This window comes from Pseudophryne corroboree, chromosome 5 (genome assembly GCF_028390025.1).
Source record: "Pseudophryne corroboree isolate aPseCor3 chromosome 5, aPseCor3.hap2, whole genome shotgun sequence".
NCBI lineage: Eukaryota > Metazoa > Chordata > Amphibia > Anura > Myobatrachidae > Pseudophryne > Pseudophryne corroboree.
The window spans coordinates 514,237,224-514,262,010 of NC_086448.1; the positions used below are offsets into that span (position 1 = coordinate 514,237,224).

Here is a 24,787-nt window from a genome sequence, read left to right on the forward strand (position 1 = left end):
TTGATTTAAAACACGTACGGCACGATGATACATGACCCCCAAGCACGGATTCATACACACATGCTTCTGCTATCTCACTAGGTCATACCCTCTTCACACCTTCTCCTCTCTCCTCCTTTACCCAACCATGTAAATGTATTAACCCCTAAACATATATTTTTCTCTTTTTGAAATGTTTTCAGGAAGTGGCAGTTATTGTTGACTGCCAAAGGGTGGACTGTCAAAGTCAGAAAAATATCTCTACACACACTGCCATATTTGCACCTCATACTGGTCCGCACTGCGCATGCGTACGCTCTCCCGTACGTGCACACTCACAGTCGCGGGCACCCGCAGGCGCACGGTATGCGTATTTACGGTAGAGTTTATGTACTCGTAGCGTGCGACTCATTCGTTACATATTTTCACTAATAATGTATTTTGTAGATCATGGTCCCTTTGATAGATTCTGAAAGTTTAGTTAACATAGCATGTTCCTGAACAGAGAGATCCCTCTTTGTATTGTACGAAGGGTCTAACAGGGGTCATACAGTAGTGTTTGGTACCCATCGGAAGAGTATTTAAATAGCAATATTCCGGTGTTGGTTTGGAGCGGATTAGTCGCTCGTGCGAATAGTTATGGACATAAGAAGTTTATGTCCATTTACTATTATTTGTTCTTACTTAGTCATGCGGCGGGAAACCCAGTATCCCACCCACCTGAACAGTTGGAAACAGTCACAGCCCACCAGTATGAATCAACCTATGACCTTTTGTTATAATGCGAAGCCGAATTCCTGTGTCCAATGAACAATGAGATTGTAGGGACCATTGAATTGTATTGTGTGTGGGGCATAAATAGGCAGGCCGACCGTATCCAGTTCACTCTCTTCAACGGTTCTCATTGCTGATAATCGGGAGCTGGATATCGAGGCGCATGCGATCGTTTCCCCTTGTGCGTAAGTTTTCTCCGCAGTCATATTGTCTTGATGTTATTATGAGCCATCTCTCTCTCCTCTCTTTTTCCCTTATTTTCCCTTGATTGTATTGTATTGTATTGTATGGTATTTCCTGTGTAATTATCTGGTTAGTTAGTCTATGTTATATTGTAGTGTATGCTTTGTACTGTGATTCTTTTGCAAGTATAATAGTCATAATACATATAATAAGAATTTACTTACCGATAATTCTATTTCTCGGAGTCCGTAGTGGATGCTGGGGTTCCTGAAAGGACCATGGGGAATAGCGGCTCCGCAGGAGACAGGGCACAAAAAGATAAGCTTTAGGATCAGGTGGTGTGCACTAGCTCCTCCCCCTATGACCCTCCTCCAAGCCTCAGTTAGGATACTGTGCCCGGACGAGCGTACACAATAAGGAAGGATTTTGAATCCCGGGTAAGACTCATACCAGCCACACCAATCACACTGTACAACCTGTGATCTGAACCCAGTTAACAGTATGATAACAGCGGAGCCTCTGAAAGATGGCTCACAACAATAATAACCCGATTTTTGTAACTATGTACAAGTATTGCAGATAATCCGCACTTGGGATGGGCACCCAGCATCCACTACGGACTCCGAGAAATAGAATTATCGGTAAGTAAATTCTTATTTTCTCTATCGTCCTAGTGGATGCTGGGGTTCCTGAAAGGACCATGGGGATAATATCAAAGCTCCCAAACGGGCGGGAGAGTGCGGATGACTCTGCAGCACCGAATGAGAGAACTCCAGGTCCTCCTTAGCCAGGGTATCAAATTTGTAGGATTTTACCAACGTGTTTGCCCCTGACTAAATAGCCGCTCGGCAAAGTTGTAAAGCAGAGACCCCTCGGGCAGCCGCCCAAGATAAGCCCACCTTCCTTGTGGAATGGGCATTTACATATTTTGGCTGTGGCAGGCCTGCCACAGAATGTACAAGCTGAATTGTATTACACATCCAACTAGCAATAGTCTGCTTAGAAGCAAGAGCACCCAGTTTGTTGGGTGCATACAGGATAACAGCAAGTCAGTTTTCCTGACTCCAGCCGTCCTGGAACCTATATTTACAGGGCCCTGACAACATCTAGCAACCTGGAGTCCTCCAAGTCCCTAGTAGGCGCAAGGCACCAAAATAAGCTGGTTCAGGTGAAACACTGACACCACCTTAGGGAGAGAACTGGGGACGAGTCCGCAGCTCTGCCCTGTCCAAATGGACAACCAGATATGGGCTTTTTTGAGAAAAAAACCACCAATTTGACACTCGCCTGGTCCAGGCCAGGGCCAAGAGCATGGTCACTTTTCATGTGAGATGCTTCAAATCCACAGATTTGACTGGTTTTAAACCAATGTGATTTGAGGAATCCCAGAACTACGTTGAGATCCCACAGTGCCACTGGAGGCACAAAAGGGGGTTGTATATGCAATACTCCCTTGACAAACTTCTGGACTTCAGGAACTGAAGCCACTTCTTTCTGGAAGAAAATCGACAGGGCCGAAATTTGAACCTTAATGGACCCCAATTTGAGGCCCATAGACACTCCTGTTTGCAGGAAATGCAGGAATCGACCGAGTTGAAATTTCTTCGTGGGGCCTTTCTGGCCTCACACCACGCAACATATTTTTGCCACATGTGGTGATAATGTTGTGCGGTCACCTCCTTTCTGGCTTTGACCAGGGTAGGAATGACCTCTTCCGGAATGCCTTTTTCCCTTAGGATCCGGCGTTCCACCGTCATGCCGTCAAACGCAGCTGCGGTAAGTCTTGGAACAGACATGGTACTTGCTGAAACAAGTCCCTTCTTAGCGGCAGAGGCCATAAGTCCTCTGTGAGCATCTCTTGAAGTTCCGGGTACCAAGTCCTTCTTGGCCAATCCGGAGCCATGAGTATAGTTCTTACTCCTCTACGTCTTATAAGTCTCAGTACCTTAGGTATGAGAAGCAGAGGATGGAACACATACACCGACTGGTACATCCATGGTGTTACCAGAACGTCCACAGCTATTGCCTGAGGGTCTCTTAACCTGGCGCAATACCTGTCCCGTTTTTTGTTCAGACGGGACGCCATCATGTCCACCTTTGGTATTTCCCAACGGTTTACAATCATGTGGAAAACTTCCCGATGAAGTTTCCACTCTGCCGGGTGGAGGTCGTGCCTGCTGAGGAAATCTGCTTCCCAGTTTCCATTCCCGGAATGAAACACTGCTGACAGTGCTATCACATGATTTTCCGCCCAGCGAAAAGTCCTTGCAGTTTTTGCCATTGCCCTCCTGCTTCTTGTGTCGCCCTGTCTATTTACGTGGGCGACTGCCGTGATGTTTTTCCCACTGGATCAATACCGGCTGACCTTGAAGCAGAGGTCTTGCTAAGCTTAGAGTATTATAAATTTACCCTTAGCTCCAGTATATTTATGTGGAGAAAAGTCTCCAGACTTGATCACACTCCCTGGAAATTTTTTCCTTGTGTGACTGCTCCCCAGCCTCTCGGGCTGGCCTCCGTGGTCACCAGCATCCAATCCTGAATGCCGAATCTGCGGCCCTCTAGAAGATGAGCACTCTGTAACCACCACAGGAGAGACACCCTTGTCCTTGGATATAGGGTTATCCGCTGATGCATCTGAAGATGCGATCCGGACCATTTGTCCAGCAGATCCCACTGAAAAATTCTTGCGTGAAATCTGCCGAATGGAATTGCTTCGTAGGAAGTCACCATCTTTACCAGGACCCTTGTGCAATGATGCACTGATTTTAGGAGGTTCCTGACTAGCTCGGATAACTCCCTGGCTTTCTCTTCCGGGAGAAACACCTTTTTCTGGACTGTGTCCAGAATCATCCCTAGGCACAGCAGACTTGTCGTCGGGATCAGCTGCGATTTTGGAGTATTTAGAATCCACCCGTGCTGTTGTAGCAGTATCCGAGATAGTGCTACTCCGACCTCCAACTGTTCCCTGGACTTTGCCCTTATCAGGAGATCGTCCAAGTAAGGGATAATTAAGACGCCTTTTCTTCGAAGAAGAATCATCATTTCGGCCATTACCTTGGTAAAGACCCGGGGTGCCGTGGACAATCCAAACGGCAGCGTCTGAAACTGATAGTGACAGTTCTGTACCACGAACCTGAGGTAACTTTAGTGAGAAGGGCAAATTTTGGACATGGAGGTAAGCATCCCTGATGTCTCGGGACACTATATAGTCCCCTTCTTCCTGGTTCGTTATCACTGCTCTGAGTGACTCCATCTTGATTTGAACCTTTGTAAGTGTTCAAATTTTTTTAGATTTAGAATAGGTCTCACCTAGCCTTCTGGCTTCAGTACCACAATATAATGTGGAATAATACCCCTTTTCTTGTTGTAGGAGGGGTAATTTTATTATCACCTGCTGGGAATACAGCTTGTGAATTGTTTCCCATACTGCCTCCTTGTCGGAGGGAGACCTTGGTAAACCAGACTTCAGGAGCCTGCGAAGGGGAAACGTCTCGACATTCCAATCTGTACCCCTGGGATACTACATGTAGGATCCAGGGGTCCTGTACGGTCCCAGCGTCATGCTGAGAGCTTGGCAGAAGCGGTGGAACGCTTCTGTTCCTGGGAATGGGCTGCCTGCTGCAGTCTTCTTCCCTTTCCTCTATCCCTGGGCAGATATGACTCTTATAGGGACGAAAGGACTGAGGCTGAAAAGACGGTGTCTTTTTCTGCAGAGATGTGACTTAGGGTAAAAACGGTGGATTTTCCAGCAGTTGCCGTGGCCACCAGGTCCGATGGACCGACCCCAAATAACTCCTCTTCCTTTATACGGCAATACACCTTTGTGCCGTTTGGAATCTGCATCACCTGACCACTGTCGTGTCCATAAACATCTTCTGGCAGATATGGACATCGCGCTTACTCTTGATGCCAGAGTGCAAATATCCCTCTGTGCATCTCGCATATATAGAAAATGCATCCTTTAAATGCTCTATAGTCAATAAAATACTGTCCCTGTCAAGGGTATCAATATTTTTAGTCAGGGAATCCGACCAAGCCACCCCAGCTCTGCACATCCAGGCTGAGGCGATCGCTGGTCGCAGTATAACACCAGTATGTGTGTATATACTTTTTTATGATATTTTCCAGCCTCCTGTCAGCTGGCTCCTTGAGGACGGCTCTATCTATAGACGGTACCGCCACTTGTTTTGATAAGCGTGTGAGCGCCTTATCCACCCTAAGGGGTGTTTCCCAACGCGCCCTAACTTCTGGCGGGAAAGGGTATACCGCCCATAATTTTCTATCGGGGGGAACCCACGCATCATCACACACTTCATTTAATTTATCTGATTCAGGAAAAACTACGGTAGTTTTTTCACATCCCACATAATACCCTCTTTTGTGGTACTTGTAGTATCAGAAATATGTAACACCTCCTTCATTGCCCTTAACGTGTGGCCCTAATAAGGAATACGTTTGTTTATTCACCGTCGACACTGGATTCAGTGTCCGTGTCTGTGTCTGTGTCGACCGACTAAAGTAAACGGGCGTTTTAAAACCCCTGACGGTGTTTCTGAGACGTCTGGACCGGTACTAATTGTTTGTCGGCCGTCTCATGTCGTCAACCGACCTTGCAGCGTGTTGACATTATCACGTAATTCCCTAAATAAGCCATCCATTCCGGTGTCGACTCCCTAGAGAGTGACATCACCATTACAGGCAATGGCTCCGCCTCCTCACCAACATCGTCCTCATACATGTCGACACACACGTACCGACACACAGCACACACACAGGGAATGCTCTGATAGAGGACAGGACCCACTAGCCCTTTGGAGAGACAGAGGGAGAGTTTGCCAGCACACACCAAAAACGCTATAATTATATAGGGACAACCTTATATAAGTGTTTTCCCTTATAGCATCTTTTATATATTTCTAACGCCAAATTGGTGCCCCCCCTCTCTGTTTTAACCCTGTTTCTGTAGTGCAGTGCAGGGGAGAGCCTGGGAGCCTTCCCTCCAGCCTTTCTGTGAGGGAAAATGGCGCTGTGTGCTGAGGAGATAGGCCCCGCCCCTTTTTTGGCGGGCTCGTCTCCCGCTCTTTAACGGATTCTGGCAGGGGTTAAATATCTCCATATAGCCCCCGGAGGCTATATGTGAGGTATTTTTAGCCAAAAAAGGTTTTCATTTGCCTCCCAGGGCGCCCCCCTCCCAGCGCCCTGCACCCTCAGTGACTGCCGTGTGAAGTGTGCTGAGAGGAAATGGCGCACAGCTGCAGTGCTGTGCGCTACCTTAAGAAGACTGAGGAGTCTTCTGCCGCCGATTCTGGACCTCTTCTCGTTTCAGCATCTGCAAGGGGGCCGGCGGCGAGGCTCCGGTGACCATCCAGGCTGTACCTGTGATCGTCCCTCTGGAGCTAATGTCCAGTAGCCAAAGAAGCCAATCCATCCTGCACGCAGGTGAGTTCACTTCTTCTCCCCTAAGTCCCTCGTTGCAGTGATCCTGTTGCCAGCAGGACTCACTGTAAAATAAAAAACCTAAGCTAAACTTTTCTAAGCAGCTCTTTAGGAGAGCCACCTAGATTGCACCCTTCTCGGCCGGGCACAAAAATCTAACTGAGGCTTGGAGGAGGGTCATAGGGGGAGGAGCCAGTGCACACCACCTGATCCTAAAGCTTTACTTTTTGTGCCCTGTCTCCTGCGGAGCCGCTATTCCCCATGGTCCTTTCAGGAACCCCAGCATCCACTAGGACGATAGAGAAAATAGGTTTTGGACCCTAAGCCCAGGTATCTGTGTATTTCTTATAGTGTTAAGTATTCCCTGAGCGTCGGTGACGCCCAAGCAGCTTTGTAGTTAATCAGGTTACACCAGGTTGCATTTACACTCTATCACCACACTAAGGTTTACTGTATATTTCGTTGTTAATGGTATAGATATAAAGGTTTAACGTCGTAAGCGTCTGCACCGCTGGAGATCTCCTCGTGGTCCCAAGCGTCCGCTACGCTATAGCGAATCATTACGTTAGTCGGCAGCCAATAGCGTGCCTGCCTGTGATCTCTGGGCCGTAAGCGAACGTGACGCTTGAGCGTCTCGACTACGGTTGAGCGATCGTTACGCAACTGGCGTACCCTTACGGTACTTCTTACGTAGATAGCGTACAGTGTTCTTAGACCTCTTAAAGTGTTTTATATACGATAAATATTTAGCTTTATCAATACCAAAGCTCCAGTACGGGCGGGAGAGTGCGGATGACCCTGCAGCACCGATTGACCAAACTTTAGGTCCTCATCGGCCAAGGTGTCAAACTTGTAGAACTTAGCAAATGTGTTTGACCCTGACCAAGTAGCTGCTCGGTTAAGTTGTAATGCCGAGACCCCCCGGGCAGCCGCCCAGGATGAGCCCATCTTCCTAGTGGAGTGGGCCTTAACCGACATCGGTAATGGCAATCCAGCCGTAGTATGAGCTTGCTGAATCGTATTTCTAATCCAACGTGCAATAGACTGCTTGGAGGCAGGACAGCCAATCTTGTTGTGATCATACAGGACAAACAGAGCCTCTGTTTTCCGTATACGAGCTGTTCTAGCAACATAGATTTTCAAAGCTCTAACCACATCTAGAGACTTTGAATCAGTGAATGTGTCAGTAACTACTGGCACCCCAATAGGTTGGTTTATGTGAAAAGCAGAAACCACCTTTGGCAGAAAATGTTGGCGAGTTCGCAACTCTGCCCAATCTTCATGGAAAATCAGGTAAGGCCCCCAATTCCGACACCCGCCTTGCGGATGCCAATGCCAAAAGCATCACCACATTCCAAGTGAAAAACTTCAACTCTATCTTTTGTAGAGGCTCAAACCAATCCGACTGAAAGAACTGCAATACCACGTTAAGGTCCCATAGTGCCACTGGAGGCACGAATGGAGGCTGGATGTGCAGAACCCCTTTCACAAAGGTCTGACCCTCTGGAAGAGAGACCAATTGTTTTTGGAAGAACACTGACAAGGCCGAAATCTGGACCTTGATTGATTCCAATCGTAGGCCCATCTCCACCATCCTGCAAAAAATGGAGAAAACGTCCTAAGTGAAACTCTTCCGTAGGAGCTTTCTTGGATTCAGACCAAGACACATATTTTCTCCAAATACGGTGGTAATGTTTTGACGTTACTCCCTTTCTGGCCTGAATAAGGGTGGGGATGACCTCCTTAGGAATAGCCTTCCTGGCTAGGATACGGCGCTCAACAGCCATGCCGTCAAACATAGCCGCAGTAAGTCTTGGTACACACACACGGCCCCTGCTGCAGCAGGTCCTCCCGAGGAGGAAGAGGCAGAGGATCTCCTATGAGTAACTGCTGAAGATCTGGGTACCAAGCCCTTCTTGGCCAGTCTGGGGCAATGAAGATTGCTCAAACCCTTGTCTTTCTTATGATCCTGAGTACTTTTGGGATCAGCGGAAATGGAGGGAAAACATACACTGACGGAAACGCCCACAGGGTCACCAGTGCATCCACTGCTACTGCTTGAGGGTCTCTCGACTTGGAACAGTATCTCTGAAGCTTCTTGTTGAGATGAGACGCCATCATGTCTATTTGAGGAACTCCCCAAAGACTTGTCACCTCTGCGAAGACTTCTTGGTTGAGGCCCCACTCTCCTGGATGGAGATCATGTCTGCTGAGGAAGTCTGCTTCCCAGTTGTCTACTCCCGGAATGAATATTGCCGACAGAGCTTGTAGATGTTTTTCTGCCCAGCGGAGGATTTTTGTCACCTCTGCCATTGCCGCTCTGCTTTTCGTTCCGCCCTGCCTGTTTATGTATGCGACTGCTGTTACATTGTCCGCCTGGATCTGTACGGGACGGTCTTGAAGAAGATGTACCGCTTGTTGAAGGCCGTTGTAAATGGCTCTTAGCTCCAGAACGTTTATGTGAAGGCAGGCTTCCTGTTGTGACCAACGTCCCTGGAAGTTTTCTCCCTGAGAGACTGCTCCCCAGCCTCCGTGGTTACTAGGACCCAGTCCTGAATCCCGAACCTGCGTCCCTCTAGCAGGTGAGAGCTGTGCAACCACCACAGGAGCGAAATCCTGGTTTTTGACGACAGGATAATCTTTCTGTGCATGTGCATGTGTAGGTGTGACCCCGACCACGTATCCAACAGGTCCCACTGGAATACTCTGGTATGGAACCTGCCAAACTGTATGGCCTCGTAGGCCGCCACCATCTTCCCCAACAACCGAATGCACTGATGGATCGACACACTTGATGGTTTCAATATCTGTTTTACCATTTTCTGGATTTCCAGAGCCTTTTCCAGTGGAAGAAATACTCTCTGAACTTCTGTGTCCAGAATCATCCCGAGGAAAGACAACCTTGTCGTCGGTTCCAACTGTGACTTTTGGTAATTTATGATCCACCCGTGTTGTTGGAGTATTGACAGGGAGAGGGATATGTTTTGTAATACCTGCTCCCTGGATCTCGCCTTTATCAGGAGGTCGTCCATATAAGGGATTATATTGACTCCTTTCTGATGAAGGAGGACCATCATCTCCGCCATCACCTTGGTGAATACCCTCGGCGCCGTGGAGAGACCGAAAGGGAACGTCTGGAATTGGTAATGCCAATCCTGAATCGCGAATCTCAGATAAGCCTGGTGAGGAGGATAAATGGGAACATGCAGGTAAGCATCCTTTATGTCCACCGACACTAAGTAGTCCTTCTCCTCCAGACTGGCAATCACCGCCCGAAGTGATTCCATCTTGAACTTGAACCTTTTCAGTAAGAAATTCAGATCTTTTAGATTTAGGATCAGTCTGACCGAGCCGTCCGGCTTCGGAACAACAAAGAGGCTTGAATAAAAACCCCGCCCTTGTTGTGACAACGGTACCAGGACTATAACCTGGTCTTGACATAAATTTTCGGATTGCCGCTGTTACTGCTTCTCTCTCTGGTGGAGAAGCTGGCAAGGTCGATTTGAAAAATGGGCATGGGGGAATGTCTTGAAACTCTAGTTTGTATCCCTGGGATACTATCTGCAACACCCAGGGATCCAGGCCAGACAGAATCCAATCCTGGCTGAAGAGTTTGAGACGTGCCGCCACCCGAGCGGTCTCCCGCAAGGGAGTTCGAGTGTCATGCTGGGGATTTGGCAGAATTAGGGGTAGACTCCTGCTCTTGGAAACCTGGAGACGGTGTGGGCTTCTTTCCCCTTCCTGCAAAGAAGGGGGAACCTCTCGCCTTTTTGTATTTATTGGGCCGAAAGGACTGCCTTTGCGGGTGATAGGTCTTTTTTGCCGGTGCAGGCGCAGAGGGCAAAAATGTTGACTTACCTGCGGTAGCCGCCGAGACTAACGCATCCAGGCCATCGCCAAATAAGGCCTCACCTTTATATGGGAGAGCCTCCATGTTTCTTTTGGAATCTGCATCCGCGTTCCACTGGCGAATCCATAACGCCCGCCTAGCCGATACTGCCACGGTAGCGGCCTGTGAACTCAAGAGTCCAATATCGTTCATTGCTTCCAGCATGTAGGCGGCAGCGTCCTTGATATTCCCTAACTTAAGGCGTATCTCATCTTTATCAATCGTGTCAATTTCTGATGACACGCTTTCTGACCATTTTTCAATAGCGCGACTCACCCATGTGCAGGCAATAGTGGGCCTGAGCAGTGTACCATTGGTAACATAAATGGATTTCAATGTCGTTTCCATTTTGCAGTCTGCCGGCTCTTTCAAGAGAAGCCGTGCCAGGAGCAGGGAGAATTACCTTCTTTATCAACCTGGAAAGTGCACTGTCTAACACAGGGGGTGACTCCCATTTTTTCCTGTCTTCAACCGGGAAAGGATAAGCTATGTGAATCCTTTTGGGAATACGAAATTTTTTATCAGGATTCACCCACATCCCTTCAAACAGAGCATTTCGTTTGTGTGAAGGAGGGAACGGGACTATTGATTTCTTTTCCTTACATAAATAAACTTTCTCCTGAGGTACAGGAGTGCTTTCTGTAACCTCCAACACGTCCCTTATAGCCACAATCATATATTGTATACTTTTTGCCAATTTATGATCTCTCTCTCTGGATTCACTATTGTCGACACAAGAATCAGAATCCGTGTCAGTGTCAGTGTTTAGAACATTTGCAAATGGTCTCTTATGTGACCCAGAGGGGCCGCCCGCATAAGGAATAACAGCATCCTGAAAAATCACATCTTCCACAGATTTTCTACAGCATGCAGCCTTAGATTCAGACTTATCTAATCTACGGTTAATCAGATGCATACCGTCACGTAGCTCTTTCACCCATGCAGGCTCTTGGTGTGCCGGTAACGCCACCACATTACAACTCTGTGTCCCTAAAATAGCTTCCTCCGGGGAGGAACTCCCTGCCTCAGACATGCCTCACACGTGTACACCACACTCACAGACACACTGGGACTTATTTTGGGGACAAACTCACAGTAAAATCTGTCAGAGGGACACAGGATAGGAGCAGCCAGTTCATAAACCCAGCGCCAGTATTGCCTGTGAACACAGTATGTCCACAGCCCAAAAGCGCTTTTAAATAGTAATATACACTATCAAATGCATCACAATCGCTTTGTGCCCCCCCTTTATAGCACCCTGTACTTGTCAGAAGTGGAGGAAAGGACCAGCGTGTTCTCTGCAGCCTGAAGAGAGAGAGAGAAAATGGTGCCGAGTAGTGTGCTGGCTGCCTGAGGAAGAAGCTCCGCCGCTCAGTATCCATGACAATATTTATACTGGCGGGGGTAGGGCTGTGCCAGCGGCATCTTATGCCCCCTTTTAACCAGTTTGAGGTATTTTTCTTGCTGCCCAGGGCGGCGCCCCCCCCCCCCCCCCCCCCGCGCCCTGCAGTGCCTGTGTGTGGGCAGCAATGGCGCGCTGCGCTCCCACCAGCCGCGCCTCAGCCGTCACTTACTTGATTGAAGATCATTCTTCTCATACTCACCTGTCTTCTGGCTCTGTGAGGGGGGTGACGGCGTGCTGTGGGTGTGAGCGTCTGGACACGGCTAGCGTCCTGTCAGCCAGAAACAGAGCCATGAAACTCTGAGGAAATTGGTTCTGCTTCTGCCCCCTCAGTCCCACAAAGCAGGGAGTCTGATGCCAGCAGATCTCCCTGAAAATAAAAAACCTAACATAAGTCTTTTCAGAGAAACTCAGTAGAGCTCCTCAGAGTGCATCCAGTCGACCTGGGCACATTTCTAAAACTGATGTCTGGAGGAGGGGCATAGAGGGAGGAGCCAGTTCACACCCAATGAAAAGTCTTTGGAGTGCCCATGTCTCCTGCGGATCCCGTCTATACCCCATGGTCTTGATGTCGTCCCCAGCATAATCTAGGACGTATGAGAAATAATTATATATATATATATAAAACTAATGCAACCATAATGTAATTTCACCAATAAAATGAGTTAAAGAAAAGACATTGCATATAGCCATCTTACCACAGATGCTGCAGTAGCTGCTGTATCTTCACCGGAGTTAGGAATCCAGTAATAGTGCATAAATGTGCTTGGTCGACTATACTGTTAGGCTCCGGACAGCAAAAGCTTGATGTGAAGTTAGAGGATTCATTATTGCTTGAATATGAATAATACAAAATATGTAAATTGGAACAGAGTTTAAAATGCAAATTGATGGTAAAATACTACTTCAGACAGGGACAACATAATCTCACTTTCATTTTGGTGGAATTATGCCAGAAATTAAAATTTTGTTTTGGGTGGAATGTAAAAAGTTACACCACTTCCTAAGCAGTTACTTACCTGGTACTGTATCTGACACTCATAAGGTTCAATAAATATCTGATGTCCGGATACTCCCAGACCAGGTCAACAGGAGCCAGCCAAGTCCCATGATGTTCGCAGAACTCCCACCCTGTCCTGGTCTTGTTCCAGACAGTGTGCTATGCAGCTCATAAACACTGTTCAGCAGTGAGTCAAAGTTGTTTAAAAAATGATATCCCACCCGAGCACAGAGATGTGTCCTCATACACTGTTGCTTAATTTGAGGCACATAGCCCCTCTTGGTGTGCCAGGTCTCAGGTTACTAGGCCACAAGTTTCTCACTCAAAATGTGCATTTTATTTGCATAAATAAAACTGTTCTGCTAGACTGCACTGATAACTCTGATGTGTGACATTTGTGTATCTGTGTCCTGCAATGCAGTAACCACAGCTTTTTATCTTGCCAAGTTCCACGATGCTGCATCTGCAACTTTGTACGTGTCTAAAACTAATTCCTGCGCTGTTCAAGTAGCAGTCCAGCAGCTAAAAGATCACTGTGAGAGGTGTTTGGCTGCATCTACAATACTCCTTTCGGGGCATCTCAGTCATGCTAGGCATTTCGTGCCATACAGAGTACTGTATAAATTGCTAGGTGTGGAATGGACAAAATGTTTTGGGAAAATTATAATTAAGCGGTACTAAAACAATGGTCCTTGAGAATCTACTGAAATACCGGTTCAGCTGCACACTGGATTTTCCCACAAAGGCAGTGCATGAAACGTCAATAAACAGGAGACTACTAAACATTTTAATTCTACAGCACTTTGTATAATAGAAAATGTAATAAATCAGCACTCTGGCAGAAGAAAATAAAAGTCAGTAAAATATAGAAGCTGAAAAATGTTACTGGCAAACCCATTCTGGCTGATTTCATTGGCAGGTTTTTCATCTGAGATGAATTGTGGGGAGGACGGAGTGTTACCGCTGGAAATACAGTACATTTAATAGAGTCCACTTCCATGGGGGATAAAAATACTAGAAATAGTTAAATGGTGTATAAATATAAATTCATATACATACTTCCCAATCGTCACGATTTGGGATGTAAGGAAAGTATATGCAGCATAGGATTTTCCCGATCTGAGAGACTGTCCTACTGTCCCATGCTCGGTATGTTCACCACGAGTTACGGGAAATTGGGAGGCATGTCCTTAGTGACATGGTCATAGCTGTTTTTGAGGGGAGGGGGTTTGGAGGAGAAATAGCACTAATGGAACACTAAGTATGTCTCATGTGGGCGTGGCCATGTACATGTATCCCAATTCCTACTTTTATAATGTTGCTAAGTATTCACATAGGCTGCTACTTACAGTATCATTAAAAAATAGATTAGATATAATGGGGCAGATATATTAAGCCTGGAGACGGCATAAGGAAGTGATAAACCAGTGATATGTGCAAGGTGATAAACACACCAGCCAATCAGTTCCAATATGTAAATTAACAGTTAGGAGCTGATTGGCTGGAGTGTTATCACCTTGCACATATCACTGGTTTATCACTTCCTTATGCCTTCTCCAGGTTACTACATCTGCCCCAATGTCCTAATGTCTATTATCCTGGCCAATATTGATTTTACCAAGAGTTCTATCAATTGTCATAACTTATGATAGCATTCTGAGTGGGGAATCAAGTAAGAAAAGGCGAGTAACTTTGCACCTTGGCAGATTTAAAATGTGCAGAAAGTTAGATTTAAGAGGGGTGTGTCCAAAAGGAAATCTAAAAATTGTAGTGTAACAAGAAAGCTGGCCAGTACTTGTGGTCTATAGTACACGCAAAAGTAGCCCGGATTTACCCTGCATGCAGAAATAATAAATGTATTTACACCCATTGCATTGCTACATGGTTTGTTCAGGTACAGTTACTTGACCTTTGTTTCTTTATTTCGAACTTAACTTAGAATAAGGCCCATAGGATACAATTTCTTACTTGTTGCTATATTTTACAAGTATTAAAATTGTAAGCACTGATGTACCTACCAGTCAATATTATTGCTAACAGCACCCAACCATTCAAACAGCTCCACAGCACTGCAGGATTCTCCCTCTTTCCCATGTAACTCTCCACTCTTTAACACCGGGCAGTGCAGATCCCTAGAAACACTAGAACTCATTCTAAGCGGACACTTCTTGACAGTGTATTTTGAAAAGTAAGATATAATAGATGGCGCATCTGAAAAATAAGCATGTAATTAGAACACCCAAAATAAAAACAGATGGCATACAGTACATGTCTATGGTCTATGTGTTGACATTTACTATGGGTCTAATTCAGCATGGACATGCAATCCATAGCAAAGCAAATGCAGTAGGAGGTGTATACACACTCCTTGCTGCATTTGCGGTCGCAGCGCTTGTCGCAGGGCAGTTTGCGATGCCAAGGAAATTGCATCTTGTGATGCAGTCCTTGGCCTCACCACTCCCGGAAAACGGGGACGTCATGCCCTCATTTCCGGCAACGCTGGCAGTCCCTCCTTCCGAACGCCTCTGCCTTTCAATCAGGCAGCGGAGTTTACATTACTGCAATGCGACTGCAGGACCCGTTCTGCACATGCGCAATTTCCTGACCTTCGGGAAACTGCTTGTTGGATCGCTCACGCGATGCAACCTGAATTAGCCTTATGGGGGCTAATCAGACCTGGACGCAAGTAGCAGCCGCATCCAGAGGGTCTGTGCACGCCCAGCGGCAATTGTGCGTGTGCATGACCCTTCACCATACGATCGCACCTGGGAAGACGTGATCGCATAGCGATCGTCAGGGGGGATGCCAGGAAAGTGTGTGGGGGGGGGGGGAAGCGCGGCGCGGGTTGTCGACACAGCATTTTTGGGGAGTGGGCCGGGCTAACGCAGGTGTATAGAGTGTTTTCAGGAGGTTTGCGTGACATCAGACGCAGCCACTGCAAAATAAAAGATGGTGCCGGACAGCCTGTCTGCAGCCAGTGGTCATACTCTATTCAATGCGTTCACAATTAAATTGCGAACATATCACAAGGTGGTGCAACATACATGCTGGCCGGCCTTGCCCTGGGCGGCCCCCGGTATGAGAGTATATGGACGCAGATTTTAATGTGGAAGAAAAGATCTGCGTCCATCTCTGAATAGCCCCTTATGTCCGCAGCTAACCTAACGCTACTTAGAGCATTTTGGCTGTGCAGGTCTTATATCCTAACACATACTGTGCCGCTTACAAACATGTTTACAGTTATAAGCTCTAAGTAACATAAGACCTATGTTGTGATCCCAGTTCTGACATTGGTATGTCGACATGTTAACTGTGGACATAATCTAATTAAACAGGGTTTTTAAAAATTACAGACAAGAAAAGAGCGCAAGCATTAAAACCTCAGTTTAAAAGTACAAAACATTCATATTTATTAAAATACAAATAAAGAATACAACCACTATATTGAACAATTGATGTAAAATTCATATAAATTAGATTTCTAATTGGTTTATTGTAATTTTTATATGTGTATCAATTGTTCATATACTGTAGGGGTGTATTCAATAAGAGTCGGAAGCTGCAGCCTTGTCGGAAAGACGGCAACTTCCGACTAATACAGGTTGAGTATCCCATATCCAAATATTCCGAAATACGGAATATTCCGAAATACGGACTTTTTTGAGTGAGAGTGAGATGGTGAGACCTTTGTTTTTTGATGGTCAATGTACACACACTTTGTTTGTTTAATACACAAAGTTATTAAAAATATTCTATTAAATGACCTTCAGGCTGTGTGTATAAGGTGTATATGAAACATAAATGCATTCTGTGCTTAGATTTAGGTCCCATCACCATGATATCTCATTATGGTATGCAATTATTCAGAAATACGGAAAAATCCGATATCCAAAATACCTCTGGTCCCAAGCATTTTGGATAAGGGAGACTCAACCTGTACCCCTTTTCCACTAGCTTTTAAACATGGGTAAATGCACGGGGGCACGCATTTACCCATGTTTTTCCCTAGTGGAAAAGGGTCCCCCTGCAAATTCCCAGATCAAGTGATCCGGGAATTCTACCCGGGTAGCTTGCCGGGTTGAACACGTGTTCAACCCGGTAAACTGTGTAGTGTGAACGGGAGCCGTGTCGAGGCAACACGGCTCCCGTTCACAGTGTATGGGAGGGCGGTGCTGGGAGATCATGTGATCTCCCAGTGCCGCCCCTGCCGCGTCACTAGCAGCGTCACCAACCCGACAATATGCCGGTGAGCGCTGTAGCACGGGTCGCAGCCGTGTCAGGCGACACGGCTGCGACCCGTGCTACAGTGGAAAAGGGGTATGATTTAGGTCAGAAGGGGTTCCGACCTATTCAATAGGGGCTGTTTTTTCCCCGACAAGTCGGGAATTCCTGACTTGCCGGAAAACACGTGGATTGGCAGAATAGCCGCCGTTCCGCGTGCATCTGTCGGTAACGGGGCCGAATCCGACAGGTTTTAGCCCCGTTTCCGACAATCTCAATCCGACTTAACAAAAAAGTCGGATTGAGGAGAGGAGACGGGGAGCAGGGCGAGGCAGGGAGTGAGAGTGCTTACCGGCGGGCATGGCTCCCTCTAGCGGCTCCCTGTGAAATCACACACGGGGCGCTGCTGACAGCAGCAGCAGGGACAGGGCACAGGGAACGGCCAAATCCAACAGTCGGATTTCGCCTCTCATTGAATAGAGCATGTCGGATCCATTCTGATAAATGCATGTCGGAATGGATACGACTATTTATATTTTTTTAATAAATGTGAATGTTCTATACTTTTAAACCACGGACTACTGACTGATTCTCCCTCAGATAATCATCCATATTTTTAACTTAAATGTATGTTTGGATAGATCACCATTAAAAATGTTTATGTATATTTACCTCTAATATCTACATACAGTAATTTGTTTCTTACATTATTTGGTATCAGTGCAACAGAGTACTAAAGCTATAAAGATAGTTATTCACTTGGACAAGATATATTTGAAGGCAAAAAAAACTAAATATTTTTGCCATCACTTTATGGTATGTGTGCCACTTATTACCCTATTGCTTGAACCCCCCCCCCCCCCCCAAAGAATTTGGATATATTGCACTAGGAGGCACTTGTTTCTCATGAATAGATAGACAGACAGACAGACAGACAGACAGACAGACAGACAGACAGACAGACAGACAGACAGACATTGTGATCAGTAAGGTGGGTTGTATAATTTTGCCTGACTGAATTACTATCCGCTTGGTACTTTCCTCCTGAGAAATGCACTGTGTGAATTAGTTGATTCATATCTGGTATGGAGGGTCACTGAAGCTCAAAGTGGGAAGGTAATAAATACGTTTTAACAGAGCTGCAGTGAGAGAAAAAAGCCGAGACTGAACAATGAATTTTGCCTTTCTGATCCATATTTAGACATTTCATCTTTAAGAGTTAGTGGTGTTTTATCTAATTGTAATCCACATGGGGTAAATGTATGAAGCAGTGGTGAGCCAGTGGAGAAGTTGCCATAGCAACCAATCCGCATTGAAGTAACATTTATAATTTGCATACTATAAAATTATACAGAGCAGCTGATTGGTTGCGATGGGCAGCTTCTCCACTGGCTCACTTCTCTCTTATCACTGCTTCATACATTTAGCCCACTGTGCTAAGAAACTAAATTACAGTTGTTAATGACTGTTTCATAGATGATTTTTGCATCTTTATGGATTGACAAAGCTGGACTTAATCAGCTTCAAGCTTCCATAAAATGATTATTAGAAAGTTATTGGTTGCTATGGGCAACTTCTCTACTTCTTACACTGCTTGATACATCTCCCACTATGTACCATTACAAATAATGTAATTACATGAATGAGTTTAAAATGAAGATCTTTCCCTACTAGTACCCTTTGCAGAAAACAAATGGTGTTCCACAGCTGTCGTCCCCAGAAAATGGCATAGTGCCCTTACCCTATTTGCTTTGGCATAAAGATAGCACAAACCATACATAAATACCACTGGCATATGAACCACGGCACCATCATGCTAAAATTACACAACAAAAACAGTCTTACAGAACCATGAAAAACAATCGCACGTTGATTGACAATTACATAAAAATCTGTTGGTAATATGTAGTTACACATTCTCTGCTTAGAATTCCGGTTACCCAACAACAGTGCAGTCATTTACCAGGGTTATCCCATGCAATGAGGACATCAAAAGCCAAAGGTTTTTTCTCTGTTAAGGCCCATCTCAAGCGCTGGAATTTCTTGCCATCAGGAGAGAGAATATCTGTCAGATCAATAGTAACAACTGCAATGTGAAATGCAAAAGTCCTTTTAAATTTATGGGTAAAATATAAACCCAGGTTCCAAGTAAACAAATAAACACCAACATTAGTTACTTACTGTATCGCATGGCCTTTTTTCCAGCATAGAGCGAAGGTTTGCCCTGCAGACCTAACTCCTCATAGGTGTCTTTGTCTACAGATACGATAAGTTTTCCTGGGAACAGTATAAACAAGGTAAGAATAATCTCAAATTAATTTTTTTTTTTAATTATTATTAAAGCCAACACAATATACCTAATCCTCAATCCCCTATATCTGAAGCTTTCTTTCAGGAGTTAGTCATATCAATTTCTAACTCAGCGGTGGCCAACCCGCGGCTCTTTCCATTTTGTAATGCGGCTCCTGCACCTGCTTCCATTGTCAGCCTGCCTCCTCTGACAGGCTTGCAACTGTTCAGAGGAGGCTTGATAGGCGCTGCGGCACTATAACTACTGTATATAACCAGTGTAGGCGCCACACCGAACTTCAATAAGAAACCACAGAGTGGGGGCGGGGGGGGGGGGGGGGGGGGGGGCAGGCTGAGAGGCAGAGAGTGAAAGGTGGGAGGCTGAGAGGCACAGAGTGAAGGGTGGGAGGATGGGAAGCACAGAGTGAAAGGGGAAGGCTGGCTTCTTTCAGTGTATTTCATGTGGACCTGGATTGTTTCACTATTTCTCGCCCCCAGTATGACTAAAAACGGGGATGTTACATGGTCATGCTCCTACAAACATCATACCAAAGGAGTGCGCGCAAAAATGGGGAGTGGCTTTGTGCAAGTTAGGACACATCCCATTTTTGCACGCGCACATGATACCGGCTCTTTGACTTGACTACAGATACTTTTGGGCTCTTTCCCTCTGACTGGTTGGCCATACCTGGTCTAACTGACAGTTTAGTGAGGAAACTGTAAGGTTTTCCCGCACCCATGCCGACTGCTCCAAATTCTACAATGGGGTGAAGTAGATAAGGGGCATTGTTTAAGATAAAAGCAAATTACACCTACCGATAATTTCATTTCTTCAAGATACTTCACGGCAGCCATTACTCTGGGATTACATCCCATTCCCCTAGAACTAGACAGGACGTTTATTCACATTTTAGGGACTACCTACTTCAGGTATATAGAGCTATTCCTCCCCCTCCTCCATAGTCTTGAGTGTCTCCTCACACTATGTTCCTGTAAAAAAACATACTAAAGAAGGGTACATTACAGGCTGCCATGAAGTATCTTGAAGAAATAAAATTATTGGTAAGTATAATTTGCTTCTTCCTCCTACGCTACTTCATAGCAGCCATAACTCTGGGATATACCAAAGCATAACAACAACATAGGGGGGGGGGGGGTAATAAATGAGTCAAGATACTAAAATTCATGCTGAAATAACAATAACTATTTATTGCAATGCCCCTTCAGGGACATGTTTCTCATAGTGGGTGTCCGCCACATCCAAAGCATAGTGGCTAGAGAATGTATGCACGGATACCAGGTAGTCGCTGCATACAGTATATATCTTTCGCCAACACCAGAGTCTTCCTAGCCCAAGAGGTTACAACCACCCTGGTAAGAGAGTGTGCCTTCAAGTTTTCTGGAACTTTACGACCACTCTTCTCATACACAACTGTTAAAAGCTCTTTAATCAATCTGTAGATAGTCTGTTTTGTAGGTGGTCCACCTTCTTAACTCCTGTATGCAAAACAAACCAGTGTTTTGTTTTCCAAGATTCTTTAACGCTTTCCAGATAAATAGAAATTGCTCTTAGTGGATCCAAATTTATGCAATTTTTCCTCTTACTCATTTTGTGGCCAAGGGTGAAAGGAAGGCAAGATAATTTCTTGATTCTCCACATATCAGCAAATTGTCCAGATACGACCAGATTGCTATACCTTGCCCTCTTAGAAAGGCTATGAGTGCAGCCAGTACTTTCGTAAATGTTCTTGGGGATGTTGCAAGCCCAAACAGAAAACAAGTAAATCTGAAATGTTTTCCTTGAACACAGAACCGTAGATACTTTCAAGACTGATAGGATACTGGTACGTGGAAGTAAGCATCTTTTAGATCTGTTGACGCCATAAAATCCTCTCTTTACACACGACAGGATAGACATCAGAGTCTCAATATGAAATTTCCTTGATCATACGAATTTGTTGAGTTGGCTGTGATCCAGAATAGTTTTGAATCCCCTTCTTACCGTCTTCACAAAGAATATACGGGCGTAAAAAAGGAGGAGATTTATGGTAGACTTACCATGGTTAAATCTCTTTCTGCGAGGTACACTGGGTTCCACATGGAATACATCGGGGTGTAGAGTTGGATCTTGATCCAGAGGCACCAACAGGCTAAAGCTTTAACTGTTCCCAGGATGCATTGCTCTATAACCCCACCTCCGTACACTGGAGCTCAGTTTCGTTAACCAGTCCAATGCAGTAGCAGGTAAAAGAGAAGGCAGATGTTAGAACCACATTCTAACGACAGGAGAAGGGACCAGCGGCTAATGCCATACAAACCCAAAGAAGCTAAATGCGTCAGGGTGGGTGCCCTGTGGAACCCAGTGTACCTCGCAGAAAGATTTAGCCATGGTAAGTCTACCATAAATATCCTTTTCTGCAGCGGGGTACACTGTGTTCCACAGGGAATACATCTGGGATGTCCTAAAGCAGTTCCTCATGGGAGGGGACGCACCGTAGCGGGCACAAGAACCCAGCGTCCAAAGGAAGCATCCTGGAAGGCGGAAGTATCAAAAGGCGTAAAATCTAATGAACGTGTTCACGGAGGACCACGTAGCCGCCTTGTACAATTGTTCAGCGGACGCGCCTCAGCGGGCCGCCCAAGAATGTCCAAAAGACAGAGTAGAATGGTCTTTGATAGCAGCAGGAGCTGGAAGACCAGCCTGTGCATATGCTTGTGCAATCACCATTCTAATCCATCTGGCCAAGGTTTGCTTATTCGCAGGCCAGCCACGTTTGTGAAAACCAAAAAGTACAAAAAGGGTATCGGACCTCCTGAGAGAGGCAGTCCTCTCCACGTAAACATGGAGAGCCCGTACCACATCCAAAGACGGCTCTTTGGAGGACAAACCAGAAGAGATAAAAGCCAGAACCATAATCTCTTGGTTAAGATGGAAAGATAACACCACCTTAGGTAGATAACCGGGACAAGTTCTGAGAACTGCCTGGTCGCGGTGAAAAATCAGAAAGGGTAGACGACAGGACAAAGCGCCCTGAGTCTGACACCCTCCTAGCAGAGGCAATAGAAAACAGAAAAAGAAAACCTTAAGCGTAAGATGTTTAAGGTCCACAGACTCAAGAGTTTCAAATGGAGACTCTTGTAGGGCATTCAAGACAACAGACAGATCCCATGGAGCCACAGGAGGGACATAGGGAGGCTGAATCCGTAAAACGCCTTGAGTGAAAGTATGAACGTCAGGAATAGACGCAATTGTCCTCTGAAACCACACTGAAAAGGCAGAAATATGAACCTTGAGGGAGGCCACATGAAGGCCTAAGTCTAGGCCTTGTTGCAGAAAAGCCAAAAGTCTGGAAGTTCTGAAATTGTATGCATCGTAATTCTTAGCAGCATACCAGAATTCCAGACCCTGTAATAAATCCATGCAGAAGCCGGTTTGCGGGCCTTCAGCATAGTTTGGAGAACCACCTCGGGGAATCCTTTAGCCCTCAGGAGTGAAGCCTCAAGAGCCACGCCGTCAAAGCCAGTCTGGCCAGGTCTGGGTAGACACAAGGGCCCTGAACGAGGAGGTCTGGGTGTTGAGGAAGTAGAAGCGGACGCTCGATCGATAGACACTGCAGGTCTGAGAACCTATGCGGTCTGGGTCACGCTGGAGCGACCAGAAATAGTTTTCCTCCTTCTTGCTTGAACTTCCGTAGTACCCTGGGCAAGAGCGACACTGGAGGGAACACGTACGGCAGCCAAAATGTCCATTGAATTGCAAGTGCGTCCACGAACGCTGCTTGAGGACCCTTGTCCTTGATCCGAAGACTGGAACCTTGTGATCGTGTCGAGACGTCATCAGGTCTACATCTGGTAGGCCACACTTGTCCACTAGGAGTTGAAAGACTTCCGGATGAAGACTCCACTCTCCGGCGTGTATGTCCTGATGACTTAGGGAATCTGCTTCCCAGTTGAGGACTCCGGGAATGAACACTGCCAATATTGCTGGCAGATGGCATTCCCCCCAACAAAGGATTTTTGATACTTCCATTATTGCCATGCGGCTTCGAGTGCCGCCTTGATGATTTATGTATGCCACCGTGGTGGCGTTGTCAGATTGTACTTGAACAGGCCTGTTCTGTAACAGAGGCAGGACCAGATTCAAAGCGTTGAACACTGCCCGCAATTCCAGAATGTTTATCGGGAGGAGAGATTCCTCCTTGGTCCACCGACCCTGGAGAAAGTTTTGCTCTAGCACCACGCCCCAACCCCGCTGACTGGCGTCCATAAACAGTAGGACCCAGAAGGGTCGACCCCTGCTCAACTGTTGGTCCTGTAGCCACCAGCTCAGTGACAGACGAACCTCCGGAGTCAAGGAGATAATTTGAGACCTGATCCGATGAGGCAGGAATGAATGTTTATTATATTAGAAACGTTGAAAAGTACATTAGCACCAAGTCATTTGTCACAAGTGAGGAGTAATGTATGGTTGAATAGAACAACAGGGTGTTACCCGTGCGGCAAATGTAAGATGTGTCCGTATGTGAGTAAGGAAAGGAAGAAAACCTGGAATAGTGATAAGACCAAATATTGGGATATAAAAGAAATTATAAATTGTCAAACGACTTGTGTCATTTACTTGGTGGGGTGCGCATGTGGTGCCAGATATGTAGGAAAAACAAAACGGCAGCTTAAGATCCGTATGCTTGAGCACATTTGAAGTATAGTGAATAAGTGTAATGAACATAGTGTTCCAAGGCATTTCTTAAAATGCAATAAAGGGAATCTTAGCAAATTTAGTTTTAAGGCACTAGAACACGTTAAACTAGATGAAAGAGGCGGTGATGTGCTGAAGCAACTAAGTAAAAGAGAAGTATTCTGGATATATGCGTTGGAAACTCTGAGTCCAAAGGGACTAAACGAGAATTATGATATTACTCCTTTTCTGCACTAAAATGGTTCCTTAGAGGTCTATAATGTGGGGCACTGTTGTTGGATTATTTGATCCCTTTGCCTCAACTATTATTAGACATTTTGGTTAATAATATAAAAATAAAATTTTGTCTACCTGAAAAAAAGAAAAAAAAAGGTCAGGATCGGGAATATAACTGTTTTCTTATAAATGTCCTAGAGGGAAATAAAGATATAGTATTTAGGCTCTATATATGTTGCTATTGGTAATAAATTTAGTGGGTGATGGAGTTAAAATATTTTTGTTAAAATATATATTCTATGTATTTTTATATATATAATTTTATGAATTATTTATGTATATATATCGTGTTGATATTTTTATGCAGATTCCGTTAATGTTTGTTTCATAAAAAAACGGTAATTGAGGGTGTATTGATGGGAGTATGTATTTGTATATAAGTGTGCTGTCTAGAGACATCATTTCAGATAAATATACGAGGAGTAAAGGTCCCTTTAAAAATAATGAATGGTAGTTATCTATCAGAGGGGAGTATGTAGAAGCATCGAGCCATTGATTAGTAAGAAGTGATTGTAATAACTTATGAGTCCTGGTAATGATTTCTCTGGATAACATATGTGAGTATTTTTTTAATGTTGAATAAAATATGTATTGTAATACAGTTTTTTTAATGGTGTGAAGTGATAGAGAGTATGGATGTAG

The 24,787-nt window shown here is 45.5% G+C and overlaps 1 protein-coding gene across 1 annotated transcript in view; it reads right to left on the reverse strand.

Annotated features, from left to right (window-relative positions):
* RPP40 (ribonuclease P/MRP subunit p40) overlaps positions 1-24,787 on the reverse strand; it is a 75,702-nt gene that overhangs the window by 21,457 nt on the left and 29,458 nt on the right. The window contains exons 4-7 of the mRNA XM_063923083.1: positions 19,066-19,161; positions 18,848-18,970; positions 14,682-14,874; positions 12,362-12,496 (exon numbers count right to left, since the gene is read on the reverse strand). Of these exons, the coding sequence (XP_063779153.1) occupies positions 12,362-12,496; positions 14,682-14,874; positions 18,848-18,970; positions 19,066-19,161 (547 nt within the window). The remainder of the gene's footprint in view (positions 1-12,361; positions 12,497-14,681; positions 14,875-18,847; positions 18,971-19,065; positions 19,162-24,787) is intronic.